Consider the following 27,610-nt stretch of genomic DNA (forward strand, 5'->3'; position numbering starts at 1 on the left):
TGTGGATAAACAATATACTGATGATTTACTCACGGTTGTCAGGTTAAAACTTTTCATTCTGCTTTGTATTTACCCCACAAAGCAAATAGTCAAATTTAGTCAGAATGAAAATTTGGTTGTGACCTATTTGTACACGCACGTTACTTTGCTGTGTAGAGGCTGTGATAGTGTCTACTGAAATATGTTAGCCTGGTGTTGGCAAATATGGTTGTTAATGAAGAAAGAAATAAAACAGACAGCAGCTAAATCCAAAATTAGAGAGTAAAAAGAGCTGTTGAGTTGTTGAAAATGAGTTGTTTAAAAAAAAAAAAAAAAAGTCATGATAATAATAATAATTTACGTAGCTTACAAAATTTAAGCTTATGCTTGAATTTCCTTCGGGATCAATAAAGTATCTATCTATCTATCTATCTATCTATCTATCTATCTATCTATCTATCTATCTATCTATCTATCTATCTATCTATCTATCTATCTATCGCCAAGCTTTTCATTCTGGAATTAAGACACACATGTTCAGGTCTAAACTCTTTTAAATGTGCTCAACTGAAATATATTATCAATTTCAAGGTAATTATCAAACTATGATGGATGGAAAGCTAAAAGAACACATATTGTTTGTAGACCGTGTTTACCCATCACATTCCCATATTGTTAAAAGTCCAGTGACTTTTACTCTGAAAAAATAATAAGTCAAAGAAGACTTATCTCATTTTATCATACATATAGAATAATGCTGGTGAAGTTGGCTTATTTCCCCTTCTCTATGGCAATTCATGAAAGCATGTATGTTCTGCATCTGTCAGCTAATAAACATATATGTTTCTTCTCTGAAATCGTTAATCTATTTTAGTTTGATTTATTATATATATACATATATTAGTTTGATTTTTTCATTTGCATTTTGTTGGCTTGTGGTTTCAGTAGTGATGCATATTAGTCTGCATTTTCTTCGCTTGCTTGTTGTTTGAACTAGCCTGGCGTCAACGCCTGTATCTGGGGGGGACTGGAGCCTATCCCAACTGTCAAGTCTCCTACAACTCTGCCAAACTCACTCTGCAACAGTCGTATTGTCAGAAAAAATAGCAATAAAGTGATATAAAGTGACAACAGCTGCGCAGATCTGCGTGCCCACGAAAAAGAAACAGTCTGCCTCAGACTCATCCTTCAAGAGAAGTCTGACACAGTGTCCTGCCACCTCTGGGAGGGAAATACATTCAGTTTGTGGTCGCATGCCAGTTGACAGTGTTGCTATCTGCCCTGGCGTCATGTGAGCAAACACAGGAAGAGAAATGGACTCATCAAACCTGCCTGTTAGTAATTTTGGTGTCTCTCAGATAAATGGTTGGAACAGCTTTGCAATTAGTTAAGTTGCAAAACCAAGCTTTTGTTTCTGGGTCAAATTTGTGAAATGCCTCTCTAAAAAAATGTCTTTAAGTATAACTGTGAAAACACACCAACATAAAACCGGTCAGAATTGGTTGAGTCTGGTTCCTCCAAAGAGTCAATGTGGTGACCCTGCCTTTCTGAGGTTGAGGGTCAAAGCACAATCCTCAGCCAAAATGCTGATGGCTGATTTTGCTTGAGACATGTCTTGTAACACAGTAAAACACTATGTCAACATGTTAACGAGGTCAAAAAGATTAGTTTTAGCAGAGGAGGACTTTTTAAACTTCTCACAGGACTTTTTTTTCTTGTGGAAATAAAGTTTAGTTTTCACTTCCCTTTTGAACCTGAAAGAAGCAACTTTTACAAAAGTTGTTTTACAAAAATAAAAGCAAGCAAGCCTGAATCATGTTTCCACTCAAGTTAAAATATACCCTTACCAACCATGTTAGATTTTAGATTGAGTGTGTTTTACTAGTAACTACATTTTGATGGGTCTGTGCTTTGAATAGGAAAGAAAGGAGCCTACTTTGGAATAAAGTGAAGAGTGCTCATACTTCTGATAGCCAGCAGTAAATTTTGCTGTACAAGTGAAGCCAACATGGTTGATTTTATCACAAGAAATTAAAACTTTATTCAAATCAAGTACTCATCTGATGGCTATGGAGTACTGATTGAATTGAAATTTATGTCACTCTTGCTAGTTTGTGCTCCTTTAAAAAAATGAGAGTCCTGAAACTGCAGCCTCCTTTACTGAGGTATGCATATGAGGTGTCATAATACAAAATAAATACAACAATATTATTTTCCCCGCATTTTGCCTTTTGTGTCTTGCTCATTTCTACTGAAGAGCACCAGCTCCCTATAAAGTATGCTGCCCTTTGCTCGATGCCATGACAAACCCCCATCAGGCCACACCAATGAATAAATCCAAATGAGCCAGAAACAGGACTTTACATAAAATGCTAATTATGTTCCGTGTATGACGAACTTTTTCATTTAACTGGTGGCAAAACCTCTTTCACCGATCTAACTGTTTGCCAAGTCAAACTACAACAGTCTCACATTGTATTCTTGATGCTTTTGATAGAGCTGACCCTGTTATGGTTTGCCGTCGTGTCCTCCTTTGTCCTCAGGAGGGCAGCACACCGCTTTTCTGTCGCATGTTCCGGTAGAATTAAACGAAGAAGTGAACCACGGAAGAAGACACAACAGTCCCCCTGCAGCTGCGCACGGAAAGCACAGATAAACGACATTGATCTACAGTGAGTAAAACAAGCCCAATTTTAAGACACACTGAGAGGGTTTTATTTGCTGTCGAGGACAAATATATTAGCATGTCTGCTAATTAGCGCATTTGTGCATATAAAAAGGTTTGTGACACCTACTGTGCTATTAGTTTAATCAAAGAAGAAGTGTCGAGGACACCTGACATTTGGACTGTTCATTAGATTTAACTTGACTGTTTCTGTCATATTATTATTATTATTATTATTATTATTATAATATGCAGTCATTATAAAGGTCTCAGGCTACTGTTTAAATAATTTAAAAGTCATTTGGAATAGGTTTATACATTTAAGGCATTTAATGAACTCCGATCAGTTGGTTGTTGATTAATGCACTGATGAATTTTCTCTAGGATTTATCTTCAATTGTTAGTGGGCAAACTCATCTTTATCAACACTACAGATATAATATTGAATCGTGAGTTGAAAGACAACTTCACACTTCACCCTTTCAACTAAAAACACAACCTGTGTATTAAAAAATACCTAAATAACTTCATCTCATAATCACTTATCTGAAAAAAAATGATAAATACTGTGGATTTGGAATGTGCTGTGATATGATTCACTGACATGCTGGCAGGTTAATTTCAGTTTATTGATCAGCTGCCTGATTGTTGATCACAGTTTATGTGTATACAAATATATCTGCCAAACCCAAAATATGCTCACATTTGGCCCTCAGCTGGTATCTTTCTTTCTTTCTTTGTGTCTTTCTTATTTTGTTGTAGCTGAACCTAGCAAGAAAGTGTAAAACAATTAGAAAATCATGTAGTCTAATTGGTGTATGACAGTGCAGATCCTGGCAATTTGGTAATATGTCTTGGCTTGTTTAATGAGTTGCTTTATGTTTTTTTTACCATCTAACGTGCCAGACTTTCTTGTAAACTTTTAAAGTGGTTTTGAGCAACAGTTCTTCTGGATTTCTGAAGATCTCTCAAAGTTTTTCTTGGGACATTGACTAAATTTTCACTTAGTTTCAGTCCAGTCATTTTACCTGGCAATTTAAGTCACTTAACATTGACCTATGAATTATTCAGGCATAAAAAAATAAAGGCTCCTAACTCAAGAGATGAAACAGTGTTGTGTCTAGACATCTTAGCTAAGAGCCCATTTTTAATTGTATCTTTTGGAACTTTGTTACTAGCAGCCTGTCGCAAAGACAGAAAAATGAGTTCCCATTTCTTTAGTAAACACAGTTTTTTACAGATGGCAACATGGTGATTCCCAATGAGCCATTAGCTGAAAACTTGGCATATATCAGCATCCTGTCCAGTGTGTCCTGAAAGAAAATGGTCTCCATGGAAGGGTGGCTGTCAAGAAGCCGTTCTTAAGGAAGGGAAACAGGGAGAAAAGGCTGAGCTGTGCCAAAGGACACAAGAAGTGGGCTGAAAATCAGTGGCAGCAGGTCTGATGGAGGGATGAATCCTCCCCAGAGCCCGGACCTCAACATTGTTGAAGCAGTGTGGGATCACCTTGACAGAGAACGGAATAAAAGGTAGCTGACATCTAAAGAAGAACTTTGGGATGTCCTTCAAGAAGCCTGGAGAACTGTTCCTGGGATTAAATGACAAGAAAGCTCATCTAAAAGGGTTCAGGCTGCGTTGAAGAATAAATGCACTCATACCAATTGGCAACTTTCAAGCTTGTTCAAACTCTGCTTTCTATGAATGTTTACACCTTTTTTTTTTTTTTTAAATCTCTGCACTTATTTCCATTTTTTTCAGGCAAGATATGAATTCGCAATTTCCTATTATCACATTCTCTCTTCCCTTTTCAACCAGGATATGTCTGCAGGTTGTGTGAGGTGGCTTCTTAGCCATGCAGGGAGAACTTTGTGCATCGGCAGGCCCGGCTACTGGACGCCAGCATCAAGATTAACTATATGCAGCGAAAGACACAACATCGTTGCTGCTTCATGGAGACGGTCTCCTTTCTCCACAGCGATTGATGATACAGAACAGACTCCTACACCCAAGAAAAAGAAGCAGGATCCCAGAGCTCATGCCTCTATTAGCAGTGTTGGCCGTAAGATCCCTCAGCGAGAGATTCAGGTGATCAGTGAGACTGGTGAGAACCTGGGTATCATGCATCGAGCAGATGTGATCAGAGTCATGGATGAGAAGAGTCTGAAATTGGTGCTACTGAGTGAACACAAAGAGCCCCCGGTGTACCGGCTGATGAGCGGCAAACAGATCCACGAAGAGCAGCTGAAACTGCGGGAGAAGAACAAGACGAAGGCAGGTACGCAGACTGGTTTGATACAGCGTTGCGTTGAAGTTGGGAAAACGTTTCTCATATTTACCTTGTACTTGTTCAGCAGAAGGGAGTTTATTTTTGTGAAATCATTCAAATTCATTGGATCTATATAAACTTTGGTACTTCAGGTTGACTTTCTATAGATTCAAAACAAATGAACAAGCCAAAATAAGGCTGCGCGGGAACATGTTTATTGTTACTCTTCATGGATTTATAGATGTCATGTTGAACAATCAGCCCTTGTGTCTTAATTAAAGGTGCCGTTATGGAGATTAGCGCCCCTTTTCCACCCCCGAGCTAGCCTTACTCTACTAGCGCGACACTACACTACACGACACCAGTACCATTTCCTTTTCAACACAAACCGTGACCTGGAAGTGGGCGGAGTCGGCCCGTTCACCACTAACGTGACGTCGGTTTCAGGCGACTACAAAGTGTCACGCCGCGGTTAGTCAAAAGTAAACACAACGATGGAGTGTAATGTGTAATGCAGTTGACAATTCATATTGTTTAGTTAAACCAAGCTCTTTATTAAAAAAGACAGTACAAAAGTAAACAGCAGGAGTTGTCTCAGATACAGGCGTCGACGCCAGTGTTGGTGCCGGTGGAATGCAGATCAGCTGTTGCCTCAGCTGCAGATTGCGATGCCAGTGTCGGTTCTGAAGCCTGCGGGATTGGAGGATCTTCGCTGACCTCAGCAACCGAACACTCATCGGTTGCACAAACCGAGTCTTGAGGGAAAATAAAAAGTGCGAACATACGAAACGCATCCACGTAACCGCATAGGTGAGACACTGTGCTAGCAATCCAAAACAGCGTTGTTTGCGAGCTCACTCAGAACAACTTACATTAGACACCTGTGTAACTTTTTACACAAGTTAAAGACTGAACATGTATTTGTTACGATATAAAACATGCATTTGTTAAGATATAAGCGTTGCACCAAGGGGATAAGAACAACACTTACCATTTTCCATCGCCTCCAACAAAGACGTCGCCGTATCCATGCCGTTCGCCGGGCGGTGACCGTAAATGCCGTCCATTTGGTCAAACCACTTCCATGTCTTTCGGTTTGACCCACTCCGGCTGTTGTGGTCCTTTATCTGCCGGTAATCACTCTTCAGCTTGTCTCACTCTTCAGCTTCTTCAGTTTGTCTCGGCACTGCTGAGAATTCCGGTGATTGCCATGGCTAGCCATCAGCTTGGCTATATCCTGGAACACCTTCTCATTTCGTGTCACTCCGTCCAGTTCCTTCTGTATGCGGTCCTCGGCCACCACACACAGAAAGGTCTGCAGGTCTCATCGTCCATGGGTTGGCTTTCCTTCTCTGGTCTTCCATCTTCACAATTCTGTTTATTCTCTGTTGCTCTCGCAGGTGTGTACCGGTACTAAAAATCGTAATGGGTCCCACCTTCAACCCGCGAATGAAAAGCTCCCAATCAGGGTAGAGTCGTACCGTGTAGAGCCGTACCGGTACAAAAATGTTCGGTGGAAAAGGGGCATTAGTTTTTGGTGTTAATTCACACAGATCAGGACTTTAGGATATGCTGTCGTACGTATTCCTCTTAAAATCTGATGGTATCATTTGGTCACAGGAAGTAATCACTACTGTGCGAAGATGAAGGCGATCAGTGTAAAAGGACGCAGGGAGTTTGTTTTTTCTGTAATTTACTGACTTTGCTTTTAAATGAAAATAAAAAAGTAAGACTTTTAAACAAGGCACCACTTCTCACACATACAAAAGCACACATCTCCATCTGTCTAATATACTAGAAGAAGCTTTGAATGTACACATTTAATCCAAAACTACGTCTAATCTATACTATTGTAATTAGAATCCAGCCAAAAGCTTTCCCATATGTTGACAATATGTTTAGATGTTTTTTATGATTTTTTTTTTTTTTTTTAATCTCTGAGGTGTAACACACAAACTGTAAAAAATGAGTTTGTTACAATTCCCATTCCTCCAGCACCCTTCTATCAGTTATTCCCAGCTTCACGAGTCGGTGAAACATTTTAAATGTTTTCTACGTCGCAAATGATGGAAACTAATGTTTGAAAAGCTAAGAATTTCCAAAGCTCGCCCCCTTCAGTTCCCTTCTGCCAGGGTGAGCCACCAACATTTATTCTAAGTGGAATGTAGCCTCACTCAGTTCTTCCAGCCTCTTGTAAAGCTGTTTTCTGCAAGAGCAAACACAAGAGGCTTCAGGTTTCTTTTGAGTGGGATTTCTTTCCACAACAGAAACTTTAAGGAGCTGACAGGAGTGAAGGAGTTTCCCTTAAATAGATTTAAGTGTCTGTCACATTTGGAATAATTCCATCGCTATACTTAGCTGTTTGAAAGAAGCACCTAGTGCTGCTAAGCTCCTAGCCATTGAGTTGCCTGTCCGTTGATGCCTCCATCTGCCAGATTGTTTGTGTTGAGGCTGTAGAGTAAAACCAGCAAAAAATAGGGAAAAAAGAACCAATTAGTTTGGAAGGTAAAATTAGTTTAGTTGCTGTAATGACAACAAATTGTTTGTCGACGACATGCCAGACAAACCTTTTTTATTCATTGCCCTGCAAAGTAAGTGACCACTCCTGCGTTATTTCCTCAGCTCCTGTGCAGATGAAGGAGCTGGCCTTTTCAGCTGGCATTGCATCCCATGACCTCACCACCAAACTGAAACAAGTGGAGACCTGGCTGGATAAGAAACAGCATGTTCGGATCACTCTGCGGGCAGGACATGCAAACACTGGGGTTAACCTGGTGAGGATGAAAACAAAGATGATGTTCATATTTCATGAATGTTGGCTGTGTGATGGCCATGAGACGAAAACAGGAAAAAATATAACACCTATCGCAGTTTTCCTAAACTGCACAGTTGACTTTTCTCTAAAGGTCATATCGGGTGAAAGGTCATTGGAGGAATATCCCCCAAAACATCCACCCATAACAGTGACACCATTTGCGTTTTCTTCCTGCAGGGCGACGCTCTGGAGCAAATGGTGGAACAAATGGATGTAACGGTGGGCTTCGTCTCCAGACCAAAAGTCATAAGAGACGGTCAGGCGGCCATGTGCATCCTTCGACCGCCGTCAGCGAAGGAACTGTCGCAAATAGAAAAGAACAAAGCTGCTGAGTCGCAAACTGCTAGCTCCAGTTCTGAGGCCCATCAGAGTAAAACTGCTCCTGAGAGCAGCACAGACACAACAGCAGGGATGTGATTAGAAAATAACACCCTTTACTAAAGTAAGTCAGTGCCTAATGTCACAGTCTGGTTCATCAATCAGACTCTGTCGTGCAATAGCATTCAACATGGATGGATGGACTGCTGGAAGGGCACTTTGGGCACAGAATGGAGGGCTCAAGGGTTCATGGTACTTCTTGTGCAGCAGTTACTCTTAATGTCTTGTTGTCAAGTCAATCAGGTGACTACAAAGGGACACAAAGTTATACAGAAAAAGAGGGAAAACTCCAAAAGCATTAACATAGACACCCACAAACAATCGCAAAACAATAAAACTTGAAAATTTAACATGCTACATAACTGTAAATACAACTAAGTATGCGAAATGGGGCACAGTTACCTAACGGGGACACAAAACTGTAAAACTCGAAAATTATACGTAGAAAATAACTACAAATAGACTCAAAATGAATACTGATACGAAAGGAAAACATCAGTAGGATACCAATAGACCCAAAGAGAGAGCCTAGGAAAGCTTAAAAAAAAAAGCAGAATGATTACAAAAACAAAGAAAATGACAACAAATACCTGCAAAATAGCTACAAATGTGCAAATTATGACAATTAATCAATCAAAAGATGAAACAAAATTACCTTAAAAATGCTAAGAATAACTGCAGCGGGAGGAAAATGACTTTTTATACTCCCATAAAAAGAATAACCCAAGAATAACTCCATTGGACACACACATGTTTGTTTCTTATTCAACATACAATGTGGGATTAAAGTGTCACGTTATCTTTAGATATTCGGGATGCTGAAAAGACTTTTCTCAGAGGTAAATTTATACGTCAAAGCAAGAGGAGAGAACAGATAAGGAGGCACATATTAGGTAAACCAGACACGAAATGACCATGAAAACGACTACAAAAAGACAAAACAATAAAGTTTCTGAATAGATACGCAAAAAAAAAAAAATACAGAGAGAAACGATTATCAAGCTACAAAGTTATGACCCCATGCAGCCAGGATATCTTGGGATGGTTAAATGTGCCGTTGTACCTGATCATCGCTGTTTGTTTTCATTGTGAACAAGAGAACACAAAAACCTTGTTGGATAGTTGGAGTATGGACAAAGATGAAGCTTGTTAAAAACATTCACTTCAGCATCACTCTCATTAAAACTGTGAAATAACAAAGTGCATCCCATATGAGGAAGTATCCTTCATCTCTCTGAGGAGTTTATCAAATTTTTCTTTGGGAGGAAGAACACTGGAAGTGTCTCTGGCTTGCAAAGGTATGTTCGTATGCATGTTTGGGATTGCAGGGATTTTTGGCCCAAGCGAGCTCCTGTTATTCATCACATCAGGCATTTCTGGCTTCTTTTTTTTTTTATGCTAGTTGTACAAGATGCAATAAGATGCAACGGAAGTTGGAATGAATTTGTCATGGTTGAAGATGCTCCTTTAAAAAAAAAGAAAGAAAAAAAGTCAAACCAACATCAGTGTGAATCTTTATCTTTATTTAGGATTGTTTTTGGTAAAAAATAAAAGCAAATTTGGCATACAATTACATTCACTTGTCACAGATAAATGTGTTTGCTTGACTTGAATGTCAGCTCCACACTTTATCAACACTTCTCTCCGACAGCAGAGACGCTGCCTTAGAACTTTTCTCTTTAAACCAGCGACATACTTTTTTCCATACATAAAAAAAACAGAGAGAACTTAAAACTATTAAACCACCTTAAGGCCCCAAAAATAATATCTTTCCTAGATTGTGTTAGAAAAAAAACAAAAGCAGCTCAACTAGCATGCATTAAAACATTTGTCAATAAGCCTCAAGCACTTTGTAGGAGGAGAAAGGTTTAACAAAATGATAGTCCAGGTTGCCGCAGTGAGGGCACTGCTGGACGTTGCTGTACTCGGAGAAATACTGCATTCCGACTCGAACGTCCACCACCGGCTTCCCGCAGTGCTTACAGTTGAGACGAGCCTGAGGATACACAGCAAACGGGTCGGGTAACAGACGGAGTTCAAGCCGCAAGCAAAAGTAACTTAGACAAAATAAAGGCCAAGTCAAACTCCATTTATTTATAACCCACGCTCTTCATTCAAAGTGATAAAGAAAAAGACAAAAGTTCACAGATAAAAACCCATTTTACTCCGCAACATGTACTTTGCAGGTTCAAGAAAACTGAATATTATTTATCATAATATCCTGATATAGGAGTTCATACCAGCACTCTGCAATCTCATTCAGTGCTTTTCCTTCTTGTGATTTAAGTTTATTTTGATGTGCAGACTTTCGTGAGTTCAAAACAAAGAATTTTTCAGATGATCTTTTCTTTTTTCTCATAGTTTCTTTAACCTCTCTTTCATGCAGAGCTACGTTTACACGACTGTTTGGCTCACAAGGAAGAAACGTGGGTGGATATGGCTGTGCTATGAAAAAAAAAGTGTTTGAAATTGTTGTAAAAGAGCACTTTGGGTATTTTGATAGTCGGATCAACTGTATTGGACCATACAATTTAACAACCTCGACAACAAAAATTGTCATAAGGTACCGGTACCTTCGTAGCAAAGCAAAGCCAAAGTTCTGATAAGTTTACTTATCTTTCTGTTGTCATTCACGTCTAGTATACAAGAAATAGCTGCAGCAACAAGTACAGAACGTGACTTCAAAGTTGTGTTTGCACATCTATTTAAAATTCAGGGACAGACAACGCTGAGCAAACCTTTAAATCAACATCACGTTGTCTAAATATTCCTACCCTGGTACTGTTCACAGTGAGAATTCCTGTTTTTGCTTAAAAGCAGCAGTAAAACATGCTGTAAACACGGGACTGACTTATCATAATCCTAAAAATGAAAGCTGGCTCAGAGATCTTTTTACTTTGGGCACGTTGACACATTTCCTGTGAAAGCAGAAGCTGCTTTCTTCCAGGAAAAGCCCAGTCTGCTCAGAGCGGTCTGATCAAACACCGCCGACCATCCTGAACCAGCTCCACTCAAATGGGAAATTTGAAATGTACATTTCATTAGATGTCAGATTGGCCCAGAGTACAAGGTGAGACATGGACATGAAGATTACTGCTTTTGGATTCCTGAGAGGAGGAATCAGGTGTTTGATTTGATCTTTTTGTCTTTGTTTTGTCAAGTTACTGCTTTCCCTGTTTTAATCGCAACCCCTGAGATATCAATGTGTCTACCTGGCAACACGGCGACGCAGCCAGTATGTCGTAGGTGTACATGGTACCCAGCTGATGCCAGCTCCCGTCCCAGCGTGACTTGCACTTGATGCACACAATCTTGTGGACGCCCTCTAGACAGTCCACGCAGATGGCGTAGAGGTGCATTAACCTACCTGTTGCAAGAAGAATGAGGAACTATTAGCTTAGTTTAAAATAAAAGGTCATCGGGGTAATTCTGAATCAATTTATACAGTATGCAGACCAGAGCGGTGCTTATAAATCCAAATGTGTTAAATATTAGCAGCATTTTTGCTTAAAAAGTTACATTTTCATTTACCTATTTATTTTGTGCTTGATTAATTGATCAATTAACTTTGGCAGGTCTACACTAAAGCAGTCAGGATGGAAAACACCAATAAATAATACCGTGGTGCCAGATTTCCCTGCTGATGTGATTTTATTTCCTAAAAGAGCAGTCAGGAGGAAACCTCCTCAGCCCCATGCTGTCAAGAGTGAGCCAAAAAAAAAAAGCAGTAAAGAACTGTTCAAAATTAAGTGAAATACATTCAAAAGCTATACTACTTGCCAGTTTATTACATGCAGTTACACAATTTCAGAATTTCTGGTGTTTTTTTTCTGAACTTGCTTAAAAGGACTGCATCCCTCTTTTCTAAAGGCAAGATGGAAGCTCAAAATGTTATTTCTAAATGAAAAATTTAAAATATAGCAATAGCCACTCTGACAAAATGATCACAATATAGTAGTCATAGTCACCCAACCCTATTTTAGATGTGTGTGAGACCATTTACACTTCTCCTTCGCCAGCATTTCCATTCGGGTAGACCGAAGGAGATGGAAAACTGAATAATTCTTTCATATTTATGCATATCAAGGACACAGATATCAAAGCTTGGGGTGGGGTGTAGTACATCAAAGAAGCTCCATATTGCTGCTGTGCTCATTCACATTCATGCTGGACTGTGCAGAAGCCAGAGGAAAAGCTTTCATGTCTAAATACACTGTGGAGTGAAGGACCCATCTTTCTTTATTTTAGGAACGCTGCAACAGTCTGAGCACAGAGTAGCGATAATATCATCTATTTTTATTCTGGGACTCGACTACAGTCACTTTGCATAAGATACAGTTTAAAAAATCCTTATTTATTTCATACTGCCTTAAGGCGACCCCTTGGTAAAGCCCACTTTCCTGTGAGTGGTACATTTCTGGAAGCCTTACAAGGGCAGTGTTTGTCAGCATCCCTTCTTTATCTTATGAGTGTTCATGTTCCAAATATACTTGTGCCAAGTAACATACTTCTTGCTTTTGATTGGAAATGGCAGCTTGTTTCTAAATCCAAGCTGTATTATGAGAGTGGATAGCACATCCAACAGTGTTTGGTCCTGACACCCCAAACTGACACCAAGAACCAGCAGCAAGAAAAAGACCTCCTTTTGTGTCTTGGATTGGCTGCATTGGGACAGAAAAGTAGCTTCTGAACATTCTGCAAAGACAGCATCCAAAGGCCAGCTCGGACATGTGATCTATGTCTTTGCAAGAGGAAAGCTTTCAGGAAATAAAAAAAGCTAACGTTGCCTGTAAAACATTGCTCTGTTGTCACTGAACAACCGACAAATGATACTAGCTGCCTGTATTTGTTTGCTCAGGTAAAATAAATGCCGGAAAACAAATTAATTGCTATATATATACAAAACTCTTTACTTTTACATGTTGCTCTTTAAAAACCTGACCTTGAAGGTGGCAGGGGACATCGTACTCAATCTCATCGTGGCGTGACGGGCTAAGAAACAGCGTCCCGTCGACCAGAGGAAACTGTTCAAAGACAGGCAGTGAGCGGTGGCACAGCGCACAGTTGACCACGTTCCTCTGGCTCGCACTGAGGGCAGACAGGATAAACCTAAAGTACAACAAGGACACAATAAAAACAGTCAGAAACTCACTTCCACTGGACTGCTCGGGCAGCTTTCTGTAGCACGTTTTTCCAAAGTATGGTTTTAGCAGGAGCAAAATTTAAAAACATCCTCTTGTACCTTCTGGAATGATCTTGTAGTGCTTCATACAGCCTTTTTTAGAATGGAAACAAACCCCATACAAAGACCACAACAATTATTCTATCACTCATCACATCGGTGAATCACACCTTCACACTAAACGATGTAATTCTTAACTGACATGACTCACATAAGGACTCACTGAATAATTGGACTAAAGAATGAACCAAAAACTCACCTGCAGACAGAAAAAGATGCAAAACAAGACAAATTGTTACAAGGAGCTCTAAATTCAAATATTAAAGTACAAAAAAAAAAAAAGTTCGATTTAAAAAAATATATATGTTGTTATTACAAATGATAAATTAGAAAAAAATTCCATTATAAAGTCAATCATTTCCACAACTGTGATTTATGATATTCACATTTTTACAACGGTGGAGAAAATCAAATGATGGATAAAAGTTAATATCACAGAAGTGAATTGTCCATTCCACTAATCTAAGCCTCCTCATCTCCTCTCACCGCTGTCCTCCTGCTTGTGACACAGAAATCGTTTACAGTCAAATATTTAATGGATATTTCAATCCCTGAAATGTAACTGGAGGAGCATGAAGAGAGGAGGCTCGCTGGAGGAGCTATCAGCGAGGACACAGCTGTGTGCTGCCACCAGACAAGGATTAGATGCAAAGCTGTCATCAAGGACGTCTCATTTTGCTGAAATGCCTGTCACCTCACCTCACTGGTGGGTGGGGCTAAGATGCAGAGTGGTCGAGTGGAGGAAGTGAGAGTGTGCAAAGTGGAAAATGACATGAGGGGAATGAATTTGATGTGAATTGAAGTTGTTCACATTCTCAGTGCCCTAAGTTTTCATTTCAATGCAGAATCCACAGTAACTTAGAATTGACACATTTATGGGTAATGTGGAGTTTGTGTCCTGACTGAGGACACTTTGACGTGTAAACTGGTCAAGCTGGGGCTTGAACCAACAACCTTCAACAACCTTCAACTCTTCCTCCTGAGCTATAACTATATGCTAAGTGCTATATGAACAGGAATGTGTGAACTTTTGTTCTTTGGCTGCAGAGAAAAAAACAACAACAACAACGGGCTGTGCTCTACTTTGATTTAGGAGATTATTAAAAACTGTAAAACCTTAATAAGCAGTTTAAATAAATAAATAAAAACTTAATGAAGACTGAGATTTAGATCAAATTCAGACTCCAACATATAGACACTGAAAATGTTTCTTAGAGAATAAGAATAGAGAGAAATGGTTATTCTAAATATGAATCAGCGGACAATCTGGCCAACTTTTTTTAAATATCACAGTAATAATAGGTCATATTTGACACCGAGTATGCGTTCAGCATCTGTTATCAAATGCCTGCAAAACAAATTAGGCTAAAAAACCAGGAGGATCATTTTTGACAGCTTACCTTTGTTATGGTAACATTTTTTAAGCCAAATATGAGAAACTACAGCTCCCAGAAGCCTCACCTGCGCAGCTCCTCCCCCTGGCCTGCGTGGGTGTCGTCCTCCATGCGAACATGATACGTGTTGAGTTTATGGCGAGGGATGTGGGTGAGGAGTTCCGAGAGGTCCAGCCTCCTCAGGAACTGCACCGGGTGCGGGTGGGTAGCATCCCCTCCGCTGCCAGGGGCGAGCCGGTGGTGCAGCGGCAGGGCGAAGGACAGGTGGAGAGGAAGAACAGACCCAGGGTCCAGGTGAGGAACACCAGCTCCACTGCCGGGGGTTCCCAAAGAGCAGCCACCTCCCCGACTCAGAGCCCCCCCGACCAGTAGTTGTTTCCTTTGTGGGTCCATGTGGACGGCAGATTTGAGGAACTCACCCAGCTGACGGGACCCCCGCAGACTTGCTCCTCCACCTCCCAATCCGAGAGGACTTTGGGAGAAGGTAAAGCCGGTTGGAGGAGACTGTCCAGGGGAGTCACATGGAGATTTCTGAGAGGGCACCAGGGGGAAAGGCCCTCCTGGTGCATGTGCTCCTCCTCCTAAAGTGCCCGCTCTCTCTGTAGAGTTCTGTCGGTCCAATGATTGTCTTCGAGGTAACTCCTGACTGGACGCCCTGTGAGCGAGTTTGCCTCCTACTGCTCCTCCTATAGGTTTACTTTTCTTGGGCTCCTCAAAAAACCCTTCCCTGGAGCTCGCAGCCCCTCCACAGGCCCCAGTCCTGCTACTGCTCCTCTCCGACGGCTTCTTCTTGCGGTCGTCCTGCATGCGTTTCACCTGATACCAGTCGGTGTCTTTCTTCAGGTGGCCCTGTCCACAGCGGCAGGAGCAGAACCTGAAGGCCAGGTCGTAGCCCTTCTTGGTCCACATGTTCTGCCGGCACTGCTTCTCGTTCCAGGACCGAGCACGACCGATGCAGTTGAACTGGACCAGGATGGAGCTCTCCCACTCGTAGAAGCACTGCAGGTGCATCCAGTTGCCGTAAGCGCAGAGCTCGTTGTTGCACTGCACCCGCTGGTAGTCGTCCTTCTCCAGGTAGATGGCCCGGCCAAAGCTGCAGCCCAGAGGAGAGGCACACTGGGCCTCTGAATGAGCAGGAGAGAAAGGATTATTATCATGTTGAGTTCTCATCACAACATCCCCAAAAAAAATCCTCATTTCTTCCACTTAAACAAATAATACTTTGGTTGATCATTTAAACATTTGAGTTACAAATTTCACAGTGATTAGTGTCTCACAGTGGGAGTGTTCAATCCATTCATTAGTTCATAAATATGACGTTAATAAATGTTACTCAGTGTTTTTGCCTCAGAATATCTTAGTCCGCTTATTCAAAATATTTATACGTCAATGTACTATTATTTATCATGAAAACAGTACAAAGACAACATATCAAATGTTGAACCCTGAGAAACTCAAGTGTTTCACAGAAAATATATGATCGTTTTTATTTTGATGCCCCACAACCGCTTCTTTTTTTAATGACAAAGTTTGGCAGCCAGATGCTGTAGTTTCTATTCTTTCTTCATATTCATGTCCTTTTTGTATTCTTTGCACTTCAATGCATTAAATATCATTAATGTGTGACATGTCTAGACTGCAGGGAGGCCAGTTTAGCTCCAGGACGTCGTGCTGTTGCAAAAACGTGCAAATTGTGCCTTGGAATCATCCTGCTGAAATAAGTAAGCCTCCAGTGAAAAACACATCCGGGTGGCAGCATATATTACTCTAAAATCTGTTTAATTCATCCAGCCTTAATGGTTCCTTACCAGATGTGCAAGCTATCTATGCTATACGCACTGATACACCCCCCATACCATCATGTATGCTGGGCTCTGAGCCTTAGACCAGTCAATGATTTCCAGAAGGAATTTCAAATTTTGATTAATCACCTTAGCTCATCTTAAATCACCCCAGGGCCAGAGAAGGCGGCAGTATTCTTGTGTAGATGTTGTTTTATCTTTGCATAGTCGAGGTTAATAACAGAACTGAGATTACAGGAGATGGTTTCCAGGAATGTTCCTGACCACATACTGTGATGTCTGCAGCAGAAGCATGTCTGTTTTTACTGCTAAAGAACCCAATCTTTCTTTATCATCTTTAGGTTTATTTTCTACTTGTGGATTTGTGAAGCTGAAAACGGGAAAAAAATTGTTTTTTTAATTATTCATATCATAAATAATTGATCAGTTTACGAACACCCATGCAGTATCTCTGAACCACAATAATCAGTAGAACCATCAAAATGGTCTGTCTCGCATCAGAAATAGTTCCGCAACAAATGTTTATTTCTATTTATCATTCATTTTCAACAGATTAGTTCGATTAGTTTGAGGAACAAGTTGAAGGCCTAAAACCGGTGGTTTTACCTAAAAAACAAGCAAAATTTAAGATGCCGGATCCAGCAGATGTCGGTCACTTTAGTTACATTAGTGTCATATCTAGGGGTTTCAGCTTCTCAAGAGACTTTAAAGACCACCAACTGAATAAACAGTGTTAGGATTTTACAGACAAGGCCTGATCATGAGTTAAAGCTGTAAGAAAGTATCTATCTTTTAATAAATTCTTTCCATTTCGGGTCACATTATATCAACGGCACTGACAGAGACGGACAGCAGTGCCTTCAAAGCAGTCTCATCTTCACAAGCTTCATTACAACAAACACATCACAAGGTGAAAATATTTAAAGAGTCATTTCAAAGTCCTCATTGGAATCTATTTGTGAAATTCAACTGGGTCATCAGAGCTTGTGAGCAGCTCTATTCAAGCCCTGCCAACTGTCGAGGCTGGATGTGAATCAAGCAAAATGTGGGCACACAGTCTCTGCGAGGAGTAGCACATGATAACACACTGTGGGTGTGTGTGTGTGGGGGGGGGTATTTCCTCCTTCCTTTTCCGGTACGCTGTCAGCTCTCTGTAACTCACCACAGTGTAGAGAAAAAGGGGGATTTTTATTTCTGCGCATCAACTGATAAAGTACTACAGTCAGTTAAAGCGTCAGCACGAATCAATCTTCTCAAACATCTTGATCACAACTCACAATGATACAAAAAAGTCAAATGCTTTGGAATCTCATAACCCACACAGCGTAACTTAGAAACATGTCAAACGTTGAAAGTGAGACATTTTGCTGTTTCATTGAAAATATTAGCTCTTCTTAAATTTGAGTTGAGACATCAGCAACAGGGAAAGAAAAAGAGATACTAAAAAGAAACAGTTGGGAGGAACATGTTGCAACGTATTAAACGTGTATTAAAAAGAGCACCTCAGAGAGGCAGAGTCCCTCAGGAGTAAAGGTGGACAGAGGTTCGGAAGTCTGCAAACGCATTGTTGGGCAGTTTAAAAATGATGTTCTTCTTCACAGAATTGTAAAGACTTTGAGTTTTCCATCATCTACAGTACATAACATCATCAAACGATTCAGAGAATCTGGAGACATCTCTGTGTGCAAGAGACACAGCAGAAAATGAATAGCAGCTGGTCTCCTCAGTTCCCAGATGTTTACAGACTGTTGTTAAAGAGGAGGGGATGCCACACAGTCTTTTTTAATATTTTTCATGAATCGTTCAAATATCTCACCTTCAGCATTAGATATGTGTCCCAACTTTTTTCTGGTTTTACTTCAGACAGAGAGCCTATCAAGAGCCTCAAGCGACATATTGTCTCTTTTTGTTCAAAGTAAACCGACTTCACTAAATTTCAAGACAAGAAAAAGCAGCAACTGTCACATTTGAGAGGCGGACACCATCTAATGTTTTGCCTCTGATTTATACTGACTCAGTCATTTATATGACTAATTCCAAATGCTCTTCACAGATTTACGTTTTTTAAATGAATAAAAATGCACTTTTCAAAACTGTATGACTGTAACTAACTTGCATGATGTTATTTTGTTCATTTTAATTGAAGTGTAAAATCAGAGAAGTGCTTTTGGCGTTCATGCAGTCACACAGGTCCACACAGTGACGCAATAAAGAGGTTTTATTGTCTCAACCTGTAATATCGCACTAATCTAAATATGAGTGGATTTGCCACGCCGTGAAATTTGCAAAAGCCATATTTGTGCAGTTTGTAGGAGTGCATGGAGCCAAGAAGGATGACTTCTCAAGTTGTGCGCGCGTGTGTGTGCAGGATGAAGTTGAATTTGAATGCGCACACAAGCGGTGAGGTGTCAGTATTGCTGTTGAGGAACAAGGCCACAAACTGTGGACAAGGTGCGCGTCTGGAAAGGCAGCTAAGGCCTGCAGGAGGAGAGCCAAATTCAACAGTGTGCAGTCATCGATTATAAATATGACAGACCGAGCAGCACCCCTTAAATAATGTTGCAACTGGTTTCCACGATCTTCCTGCACCAAAACAAACCGCAGCAGCCTTTAAAATCAGTGTTACCAACTGAGGTTACAGCGCAGTTGAGCAACAGCTACTCTCTGAATTACAAACACGCAAATCAGCCAGTTTATACGAGGCCTTGCATCGACCAGAGAAACCTGTGTTTGCCAAAAAAAAACCTCTCCATGCACGAATGTAAGGGGGTATCAACATTTGCAGCGGTGCAGTGCATGCATGCCACAGTCGTGCAGACAGCCAGGGCTTTCCCTGGCAGGAAGGCAGCATCTCCAAACTTCACTACCTCTGCGCCCGCTTCCTCTCTTACCACTTGAGCGCTCGTTCCTGGGTGCAGCAGCAGCGGCGGCGGCCGCGGCCGCGCCTCCTGCTGCGGCCGCCGCGCAGGCTCCATTTTCCTGCTCATCTCCGCTGCTGTTCGTGCGTTTGCTTTTCTTTCCCTTGCTGCTCTTCTGGTTGGGCATTTTACAGGATTCGTACGTCGCTTTTATTTTCGACCTCTATCAACGGCTCCAGTCAACGCTGTCTGACATTTCTGTGGACTCCATTCCTGCAGGGGCTCCTGGCGCTTTCTGTTTTCTGGGTCCCTGCTGGGCTCCTCTCGGACGAGGCGCCGCGGGGTCGATTTCAGCTGCAGGTATAACAAATAAGAAGCTATAACCTTTAAGTGCGAAGGCGTGTCCGTCTCTTGTTTTGATTCCTGCTCTGCTGTTTTCTTCCACCCCCTGACGTCACGGAACCCCGCCCCCCCTCAGCAGTAGCTGTCAATGATTAATGCTGCGTTTAGACTCCGTGGGAAAAACAATCCTGCGTGATAATCCTTTCCAAAAACAACCAAAAAAAGAAAAGTGTACAGAGAATAAAAAGTCAAATATGGAAACATTGAGGAGGAAAAAGGGATTGGTAGAAGTAGATATTCTAAGGCAAATGATAAACCATTAAAGGAACTGAACCATCGTGAGCATTTTCATTCAGTTAGAAGGAGTAACGGGAAAAGGCGAAAGCAAAAAGGGAAAAAAGAGAGAAAGAAAAAAGAAGGGTAAATGGAAATGATTAGATTATATTAAATAATTAAGATAAAACAATAATTTGATTGATTTTAATTCTGGTATAGATAAATGAATTTACATTTAAATATAAGAAATAAAGTGATTACAAAGTGATTTACACATTGCTTTCTCACATAGTCATACAGCAACTCTTTATATACTGTCTGAAGAGCTTTTGCTCTGTCCTAACGAGAGAAATGTGTTTTGTCCGAGTTTACGTTAGAGCCAGTGACTGAACCACTGACCTGTGGTGTAGAGGGCGAACACCTTATTTGTTATCCACAAATTACATTTCCCCTTTTATATGATCTGTAATGGGGTAGGTATTCATCCAAGGGGCTATTTTAATCATCATTGTGTAATTCTTTTTTTTTTTTAAATATAGTATATCAAGGGATGACGGATTCTCACAGACCAAATCCCAATCCAGTCCTCTTCTTTAAACAATAGATCTAACACAGTAAGTTGGACCTAAAGCCATTTGACATGAGTTAACAGTCTGTAAACTGCTATGTCAGATATTCTCACGGTACCTGAATGCAGCAGCAGACTCAGCCAGGACAACAAAGATGAAATGATCAGAAATTATCACACAAGTGTGTTTAAAGCCTTATTTGGTGTATAAATATATAATGATTGCGTTATAAAATAAGCTGCTTCCATTTACCATTTATGAAGCATTTTTACTGTAAGTTAATAAGTTTTTAAATAAAAAAACACACACCAAACAAAGCAGTTCAAGGCTTCAAGTGTAAAGTCTTTATTCCTCAGAGTGTTTTCCACGGTAAAAAAAAAACCTCTGCTCTTTCAGGAATGTGTTATTACCAACACAAAATACAGTAACGACACACTTGAACACATCATGCAACCGTCCAGTAGCTCACAGACATAGTTTGAGGTATTCACACCGTTCTGATAATTACGAGAAAGTCACCTGAAACTCGCTTCAGAGGAACAGCAGGATGTTTGTTCCACAACTTTACAGACCATTTCAGTTTAAGCTCATCTGATTTCACTAAACTTTTCATCCATTTCTGAGCAGGATCCCACGTTTCAAGTCGAACTCAAACAACCCATGACTGAATGGAAAAGATTTCGTGAGGTTGATAGAACAGCAGTGAAATGAGTCTGACGAAACTTGTGGATCGGGCGTGCTCTCTCAAACCTGATCAATAAGAAGCAAATGGTGAGAAGATGGTAACACAAACAAGAGATAAACTAATTCAACTAAATATGAAGAAAAGATGGTATACTTTCAAAATATAATGGCCCAAATGTTCAAAGTTACAATTAAAAATGCATTATTCAAGTTCCACAGTAGAATAAATGTGAAATAAAACAATCAAAATATTTAAAATTTCTCTGCTTATTTTCATAATTCAATCTAGTAGTTCTATTCCTATAATACTGTGCGTTTAGCATGCAGTTTATTGATTTCCAATCAAATACATTGTAAATCTTAACCAAATCTTTTAAATAATCAGCTGAATAAAACCCTAATTTCTGCATATTTGGGCTGGTCACTGAGGTTGGCAGTAGTTGGTGCCAATTCTCCACCCAAAGCTGCAGAGGAAGAGTGCAGCGAGATTCACGTGACCAACTGGGGGAAAAGTTTAAAAACGGTCCGTGATAATACGACATGGTTTTTAAAATACATTGAAAAATGCGACCAAAAACAGGGCCGAACCCCAAGTCTTTGTCCTGTGAAGGAGGCGAGTCGGCCTGTGACTGGAGGCAGATGTGTTTCACCTCACTCCACACTTAGATGACCTGACAGCAAGTTTCTGTCTGACTGAGCTCACGAATACTTTGTGGTGAGTTGTGAAATGAGAGAGCGCCGTTAAAATGTTAATGAACAAAGAAAGAAAATAAGATCACCGCCCAAAGTTTAAACCTCTGTGAATCTTTCTCTTCTATTTGTCTGCTTGATTATTTATTACACACAGTTTTATTGAGCTAATGAATTTTGTCAGCTATGGGCTTCCATATAGGGTGAATGTGCTTGTCTATTACTTCTTATCATTGACAAAAAAGCCATTTCAAAAGTCAATATAAATCACCCTGATTTGTTTTGATATTTTGATATTAGGAAATATAGGGAAGTGGTCATGCCTGATCTGCAAGTTTCATCAGACCCACAGTACAGAATTAAGAATATATTTCAAATATTAATTAGAATTAAAAACAGCAACAAAACTAAAACAATCAACTGAATTAAGACATATTTTGGTTGTGTGAATTTGGTCCTGAGAATCATTACAAATTCAGTTTTGCACTTGACACCAATAAAAAAATTGCACAAAAAAATACATTCGCCATTTGTTCATCGGCTGTTTCCACAGGGAAGGCAATTTTTGGAGTTTGTTCAGCAGATAAAATTCATTAGTGGTCACACTTAAAAAGTTGGAATAAAAACCACTTTTGCACATTGTGATGAATACAAAAAGCTGCAGGCGTGTCTCGAAATGCACTTTCTTTGTGGTCTTAAGACTCTATCAAAGGACTGTTCGTGGATCTCCAAAAGCACGAATAAAGGTCTTATCAAAGTCCAAAAGAGGTAGCAGAAGTGGTCCATGTAAACAGTAAATGAGAACAACCATTTGGTGACATGGTGGGCACGTACTGACATTTACCCCACAGCTGCACTAGATTTCCTTTTAAGTAACACCCATCAGAACAGCTGATAGTAATAAAGGGAGAACCTGCCTCGAGCAGCTATTCCAAGAGAGCTCCAATTAAAAGTGTGACGACCACTAAAGATGCTGTGCGACATTTTTCCTGACACTGACACTGTAAAGAGAGGCATCTGGCTGTGATCCACTGGAATTTACCCCTTAAAAAGACTTAAAATCCTAAGATAAAATATTACATTCCTGATTCATGCATTTACAATCTTAAAAGAGTAACAAAATGGCGCTTATAGTTGATAAAATGGCAGCGCCCAAGAAAGAAAAGAAGATAAAAAACACGTTTTTTTTTTTTAAGTAATCTGAACCTAAAACCGCGTTTATATGCGAGATGTGATATCACAACTCGGAATACTCCAGAGTGGCATCCATGCAGAGCACACAGGAGGCTGCATACGATGCACAGGATGGTTGAAGAGACTCGCTACTTATCTGTAATATTGGCTGTTTTTGTGTTAGTAAGCATACATGTCCGCATGACAGACAAGCAAAATGGAAAGCAACACACAAGACAACAGCAACTGTTATTAGCACACATGCCTGGTGTGAATTTTCTGGAGAATTGCCTGTGTGATTCTCACGAGGGGACATTCAGAGATACATCAGACTTCCTGCTCGGGAGCTGGAAGGTTAAACTTATAAAAGGTACGGTCTGATTGATGTGGACATTTGCAAATTTACACGCAGCCCCGCCAGAAAATGTCTAGAGGTGTGAAAAAGGCTTTTTAATGTGATCAATCAGAAGCTGCTAACCATGAAAACCATAATAAATCATCAAATTTGGCACGACAAAATCAAATAACACGCAGACATGCTGGCCAGGCCTGTAAGTGTACAGTTAGGTCTAAACTGATAACTGGTTATTGTGTTTCAGTTTTGATACAGAGCCTTGTTAATTAACGGGGAAGGCAGAAACCAGAAGCCCAAAGTCAGGCTGGTGCACTGCTGGAGGGATTCAGTCAGACCCACAGCTCCTGGAAGGCCCTCCGATTCAAGCGTCGGTCTCATTCTTGCAGCAGGATGATTTCAACGTTGTCGTGGACGCCCTGCAGAAGCAGCTCGCTGTGGAAGTCGATGATTTTCCTCTTCTTGGCTGCCTTCAAGGTGCCCACTAACGCCTCGAAGATATTGGCACAGCGGTCGTCGTTAAATAAGACCCCAAACGTCACGCTAGTTTGACCGTTGGCATCTGAAATAAGAGAATAGCACGGATTAGTATTTAAGTTATTTATAGACAAGAGTGGTTTTAAAGTGAATTGCTGCTTAAACTCATGATACGATATGCCAAAGTATATCAAGAATAAACATGTCATTCTGCTATGTTCACCAGCTCTACTCACTTTTACTGCCAAGTCGCTGAATCTCCTCTACCAGCAAGCCTATTTCATGTGAGACATTCATTGTTTCTGAAAACAGAAAAAAAAACACACACATGACAATCAAATATACTGATGCAAACAGGCTTGTGTTAGGAATTTAAACAATATTTGTAAAAATGCAAAAAAGGGGTCATGCTGTCACATTTTCTGAAATGTTGTCACGTGTATACATTTGGTGAAATCTTTTTGCATTTTGTGAAAAGTTCTCAAATGCTGCATTTTTCTCTTTTGTGGTGGTGTTTCATACTTCGGGGGCCATCATAAACACTGGCCAAGGAGGGCGAGCAAAACAAAAAAGGCAACAGTCAAATATAATAACGCAAATACACCTGCTAGAATTAAACAAGTCTACTCCTTTTTTAAGGCCACCGAAAGGGCGTATCTGACGTTCCAAGCCAAACTTTGCTCAAATTTAAAGCATTTTTAGTTGCAATACTTTATGAGCACGAGCGCGATGAAAGGTTTCCCAGGTGCATCATTGATCAATTTTGCTTCAGGCTCCAAGGTGGGAAAGTGCAAGTGCTCTCTTTGTCACTGCAAATGTGCCCACATTTCAGGCTCTAATGAGGAGCCTTATGGATAAATTTATGTGTAGATTAAATCTATCAAGAAATGGAATAGGTGTTTGTCAAATATAAAGGAAAGTGACACCCAATACCCAACACCCAAAGTGACACACAACCCAATTGTATGTGGGCCAATCCCCACTGACATGACATGATTGTCTGTGTGTGTGTGTGTGTGGTGGTGGGGGGGGGGGGGGGTTGTATGTCTTTTAATGTACTGCATATTCTTATCTGGACCTTGAGTCTGTGAAATAAAGTTTATTATTATTATTATTATTGAGCTCCACTACTCTAGTCTTTGCAGTTGTTCTCCTATTAATCACATTAGATTTATCCCAAAATTGACATATTTGTAAATGTAGTTTGGTAGATTATTTCATTTCAGACATTGAAGGAAAATATTCTATTTGACTTTATCGTTTACGCACAAAAACACGAAGGTGGGGAAACTCCTTATTTAAACAGTCTGCAGCTCTGAGATCAACAGCCTGAACAGGGCGGACTATCACCAATGCGGAAATGGGAGATTAGCACTCACAGCTAGCCAACTCAAGCCGCAAATGCTAAATGTAAACTCATTCATTTTGACGATGTAGAGCAGTCCCTTGCGTATGGGTTAATATTCACAGACCAGTGACATTTTACGGGAGTTTAGGCACCGATAAATATTTCTCTGAGCATCAGCTGTCTGAGCTACTGACGCCCGGCAAATGATCTGGGTTAGAGTTTGTTATGTTGGCTAAACAGATGTGATATATGATGGAATAATTCCTGAATAAACGCGTACACAAAACAAGCTCAAACACAACACTGGAACATTATTTTTTTACCTTATTGGTCGCGGCTGTTTCTGCTCGTAATGAGGTGATGGACGACTTTCTGATGAGTCGGCACCGGTGAAAAATCTGCTGCATTCACCGTCCGCTCGGAAAGTACCGCTTTCACAACACAAAAGCCGAGAATGCGGATAAATCACATCACCTCTGTTGCTTGGGAGCTCAGGTAGTGTGTTTAAAACACGATTGAGTGAATTGGTGTTACTTAGTTAAGCACTGTAAGGTTTATAAATGTATATCTTTTTTTTTAATCGACATATGGTTAAGTGTATTATTCACACATTTCCTATAACGCGTGAAGGCAGCGTGAAAGCTCATCTGACTTCATGGTGACACAATGCCTTACTTTCAGCAACACTGACCCATATAAGGCTTTAAAGAGCTGGAAGATAAGTTGGCCAACAAGTTATGTGTATCAGGCCTCACACAACCGGTAATACAGGTGCTCAGAAGGTAAAGTTAGCCATCAAACCTATTAAGTTTGCTTGAAGTCAAATCAAAATCAAATCAAATTTATTTATATAGCACATTTCATGTACAAACAATTCAAAGTGCTTTACATAAAATAAAAGCATTGCAGCAGGGAGTGTAAGAAGCATTAAAAATACATAAAAGAATATAAAGAGAAACAAATAAAATCATTTAAATGAATTTAAAAACAAGCAACAGTCTAGATAAGTTAAAAGATATTTCAGGCATAGACACATGAGAACAGAAATGTCTTTAACCTGGATTTAAAAATGTCTACATAAAATATAAAAAATGATATAAAAATTTTAAAAAAAATAAAAAAAAACAATATACAGAGTATTGAATCCATGCTCCTCCATTTTTCAGATAATAAAGTGTATATTGCATAAACCATAATGTTTACAAAGTGGATGACTGGCCATGCAAAGGGATAAAAAACTACAGTTCCCATATTATTAAACGCAGTGACAATGGATTACCTAATTCTGGGTAAAGGTAAAAAAGAGCAGCATCTGTAATTTCCTACACTAAATCATACTGCATCCATCAATTTAGTCATGTTTTAACACCTTTTACTTTGAAATCACTCATACGGGTCCCCGTAGGCCAAGCAAGCTCGCGCTGACTCGGACCGTAGCCCTGTGACGTCAGGAAACGTCAAGTTGGGTCATAAGAAACGTTGGCGTGGACCGGATGTTATCTAATTTTGCTTTCAAAATAAATTTCCCACTTCTAGAGTATTTAATTTTCTCTGCTTTCTCACTCATTATTCATTCTGTGTATTAGTTTATGCAAATATGATGCATATTTGATGGGTAATCAATCAATCTCAACGCTTCAATTGATAAACCAATAGATAAAGTGAAATGTCAGGAGAAAATTGTTTTTATAATTTATTTAATGTATGTGTTTATTTATGTAAATATATCAATTAATTAATTAAGTCACTGACATTGATGAATCAATAAATAAAGAGACTAAAATAAGAAAGAAAGAAACACAACTTTTTACATTCAACTTCTTTTAAATTAGATATTGGGTCATTACCACAATGATTGTTTCACATGACACATTAACCTGAAAGTCAGGAACAAAACTTAAACAAAACGTTAAGGTACCTGCTAACAACATATCCCTTCTCTTTCTCCTTTAATACTCAAATGTTTTTTGTTTTTCTTAAAGAAACCACGTCAAATACATTAGTAGACTGTATACTCAACTGGAAAAACAGTATGACCATTAACTGAGACTGTCCAGTGCCCTGTAAAGTGACTGTAATTACAAACTATCTTTATACGGCCTTCAGGTCATCTCCCATTCATCTCTCCAGTGTATTTTAGTGTGACACTTATGTGTTTATTATGTAAATAGAAAAAACAGGTAAACAGAACAGTTTAAGATGCATCACACATGAGAGATAGCCTGGATTATTACTGTTGTCTGCTGCTTTTGCACATCTTACATTCCCTATTAAATGTATTTCAATATCTTAAATGTTCT

General features: G+C 39.9%; 3 protein-coding genes across 5 annotated transcripts; 1 reads left to right on the forward strand and 2 right to left on the reverse strand.

Moving 5' to 3' along the window:
* The first annotated feature begins 2,456 nt into the window (after positions 1-2,456).
* mtif3 (mitochondrial translational initiation factor 3) lies at positions 2,457-9,904 on the forward strand. 3 transcript variants are annotated; one of them, XM_075459805.1, is made up of 4 exons: positions 2,457-2,651; positions 4,460-4,919; positions 7,533-7,684; positions 7,903-9,904. In XM_075459805.1, the coding sequence occupies exons 2-4, from the start codon at positions 4,463-4,465 to the stop codon at positions 8,140-8,142; spliced, it is 849 nt and encodes a 282-aa protein (XP_075315920.1). In that variant the 5' UTR covers positions 2,457-2,651; positions 4,460-4,462; the 3' UTR covers positions 8,143-9,904. The 3 variants fall into 3 exon arrangements, with proteins under 3 accessions (XP_075315920.1, XP_075315921.1, XP_075315922.1); XM_075459806.1 differs by lacking the exon at positions 2,457-2,651 and adding an exon at positions 2,685-2,759; XM_075459807.1 differs by lacking the exon at positions 2,457-2,651 and adding an exon at positions 3,910-4,173.
* heca (hdc homolog, cell cycle regulator) lies at positions 9,606-19,849 on the reverse strand. The gene is made up of 5 exons (XM_075459804.1): positions 19,433-19,849; positions 14,807-15,863; positions 13,046-13,212; positions 11,316-11,470; positions 9,606-10,099 (listed from the first exon to the last, which is right to left on the reverse strand). The coding sequence occupies exons 1-5, from the start codon at positions 19,584-19,586 to the stop codon at positions 9,935-9,937; spliced, it is 1,698 nt and encodes a 565-aa protein (XP_075315919.1). The 5' UTR covers positions 19,587-19,849; the 3' UTR covers positions 9,606-9,934.
* Positions 19,850-20,907: 1,058 nt separating this feature from the next.
* abracl (ABRA C-terminal like) lies at positions 20,908-25,719 on the reverse strand. The gene is made up of 3 exons (XM_075459092.1): positions 25,634-25,719; positions 24,199-24,264; positions 20,908-24,047 (listed from the first exon to the last, which is right to left on the reverse strand). The coding sequence occupies exons 2-3, from the start codon at positions 24,257-24,259 to the stop codon at positions 23,863-23,865; spliced, it is 246 nt and encodes an 81-aa protein (XP_075315207.1). The 5' UTR covers positions 24,260-24,264; positions 25,634-25,719; the 3' UTR covers positions 20,908-23,862.
* Positions 25,720-27,610: the final 1,891 nt, after the last annotated feature.

The sequence above is a fragment of the Odontesthes bonariensis genome, chromosome 24 (assembly GCF_027942865.1).
Source record: "Odontesthes bonariensis isolate fOdoBon6 chromosome 24, fOdoBon6.hap1, whole genome shotgun sequence".
In the NCBI taxonomy this organism is placed as follows: domain Eukaryota; kingdom Metazoa; phylum Chordata; class Actinopteri; order Atheriniformes; family Atherinopsidae; genus Odontesthes; species Odontesthes bonariensis.

Bases quoted from the DNA above. Each gene is read 5' to 3' on its own strand.
- mtif3 (XM_075459805.1), top strand. From the start codon at position 4,463: ATGTCTGCAGGTTGTGTGAGGTGGCTTCTTAGCCATGCAGGGAGAACT. The intron at 4,920-7,532 runs GTACGCAGACTG...TTATTTCCTCAG, and splicing joins GAAGAACAAGACGAAGGCAG to CTCCTGTGCAGATGAAGGAG. The intron at 7,685-7,902 runs GTGAGGATGAAA...TTCTTCCTGCAG, and splicing joins CAAACACTGGGGTTAACCTG to GGCGACGCTCTGGAGCAAAT.
- heca (XM_075459804.1), bottom strand. From the start codon at position 19,586: ATGCCCAACCAGAAGAGCAGCAAGGGAAAGAAAAGCAAACGCACGAAC. The intron at 15,864-19,432 runs GTAAGAGAGGAA...CTGCTCATTCAG, and splicing joins CAGGAACGAGCGCTCAAGTG to AGGCCCAGTGTGCCTCTCCT. The intron at 13,213-14,806 runs GTGAGGCTTCTG...GTTGTACTTTAG, and splicing joins CAGGGGGAGGAGCTGCGCAG to GTTTATCCTGTCTGCCCTCA.
- abracl (XM_075459092.1), bottom strand. From the start codon at position 24,259: ATGAATGTCTCACATGAAATAGGCTTGCTGGTAGAGGAGATTCAGCGA. The intron at 24,048-24,198 runs GTGAGTAGAGCT...CTCTTATTTCAG, and splicing joins TCAGCGACTTGGCAGTAAAA to ATGCCAACGGTCAAACTAGC.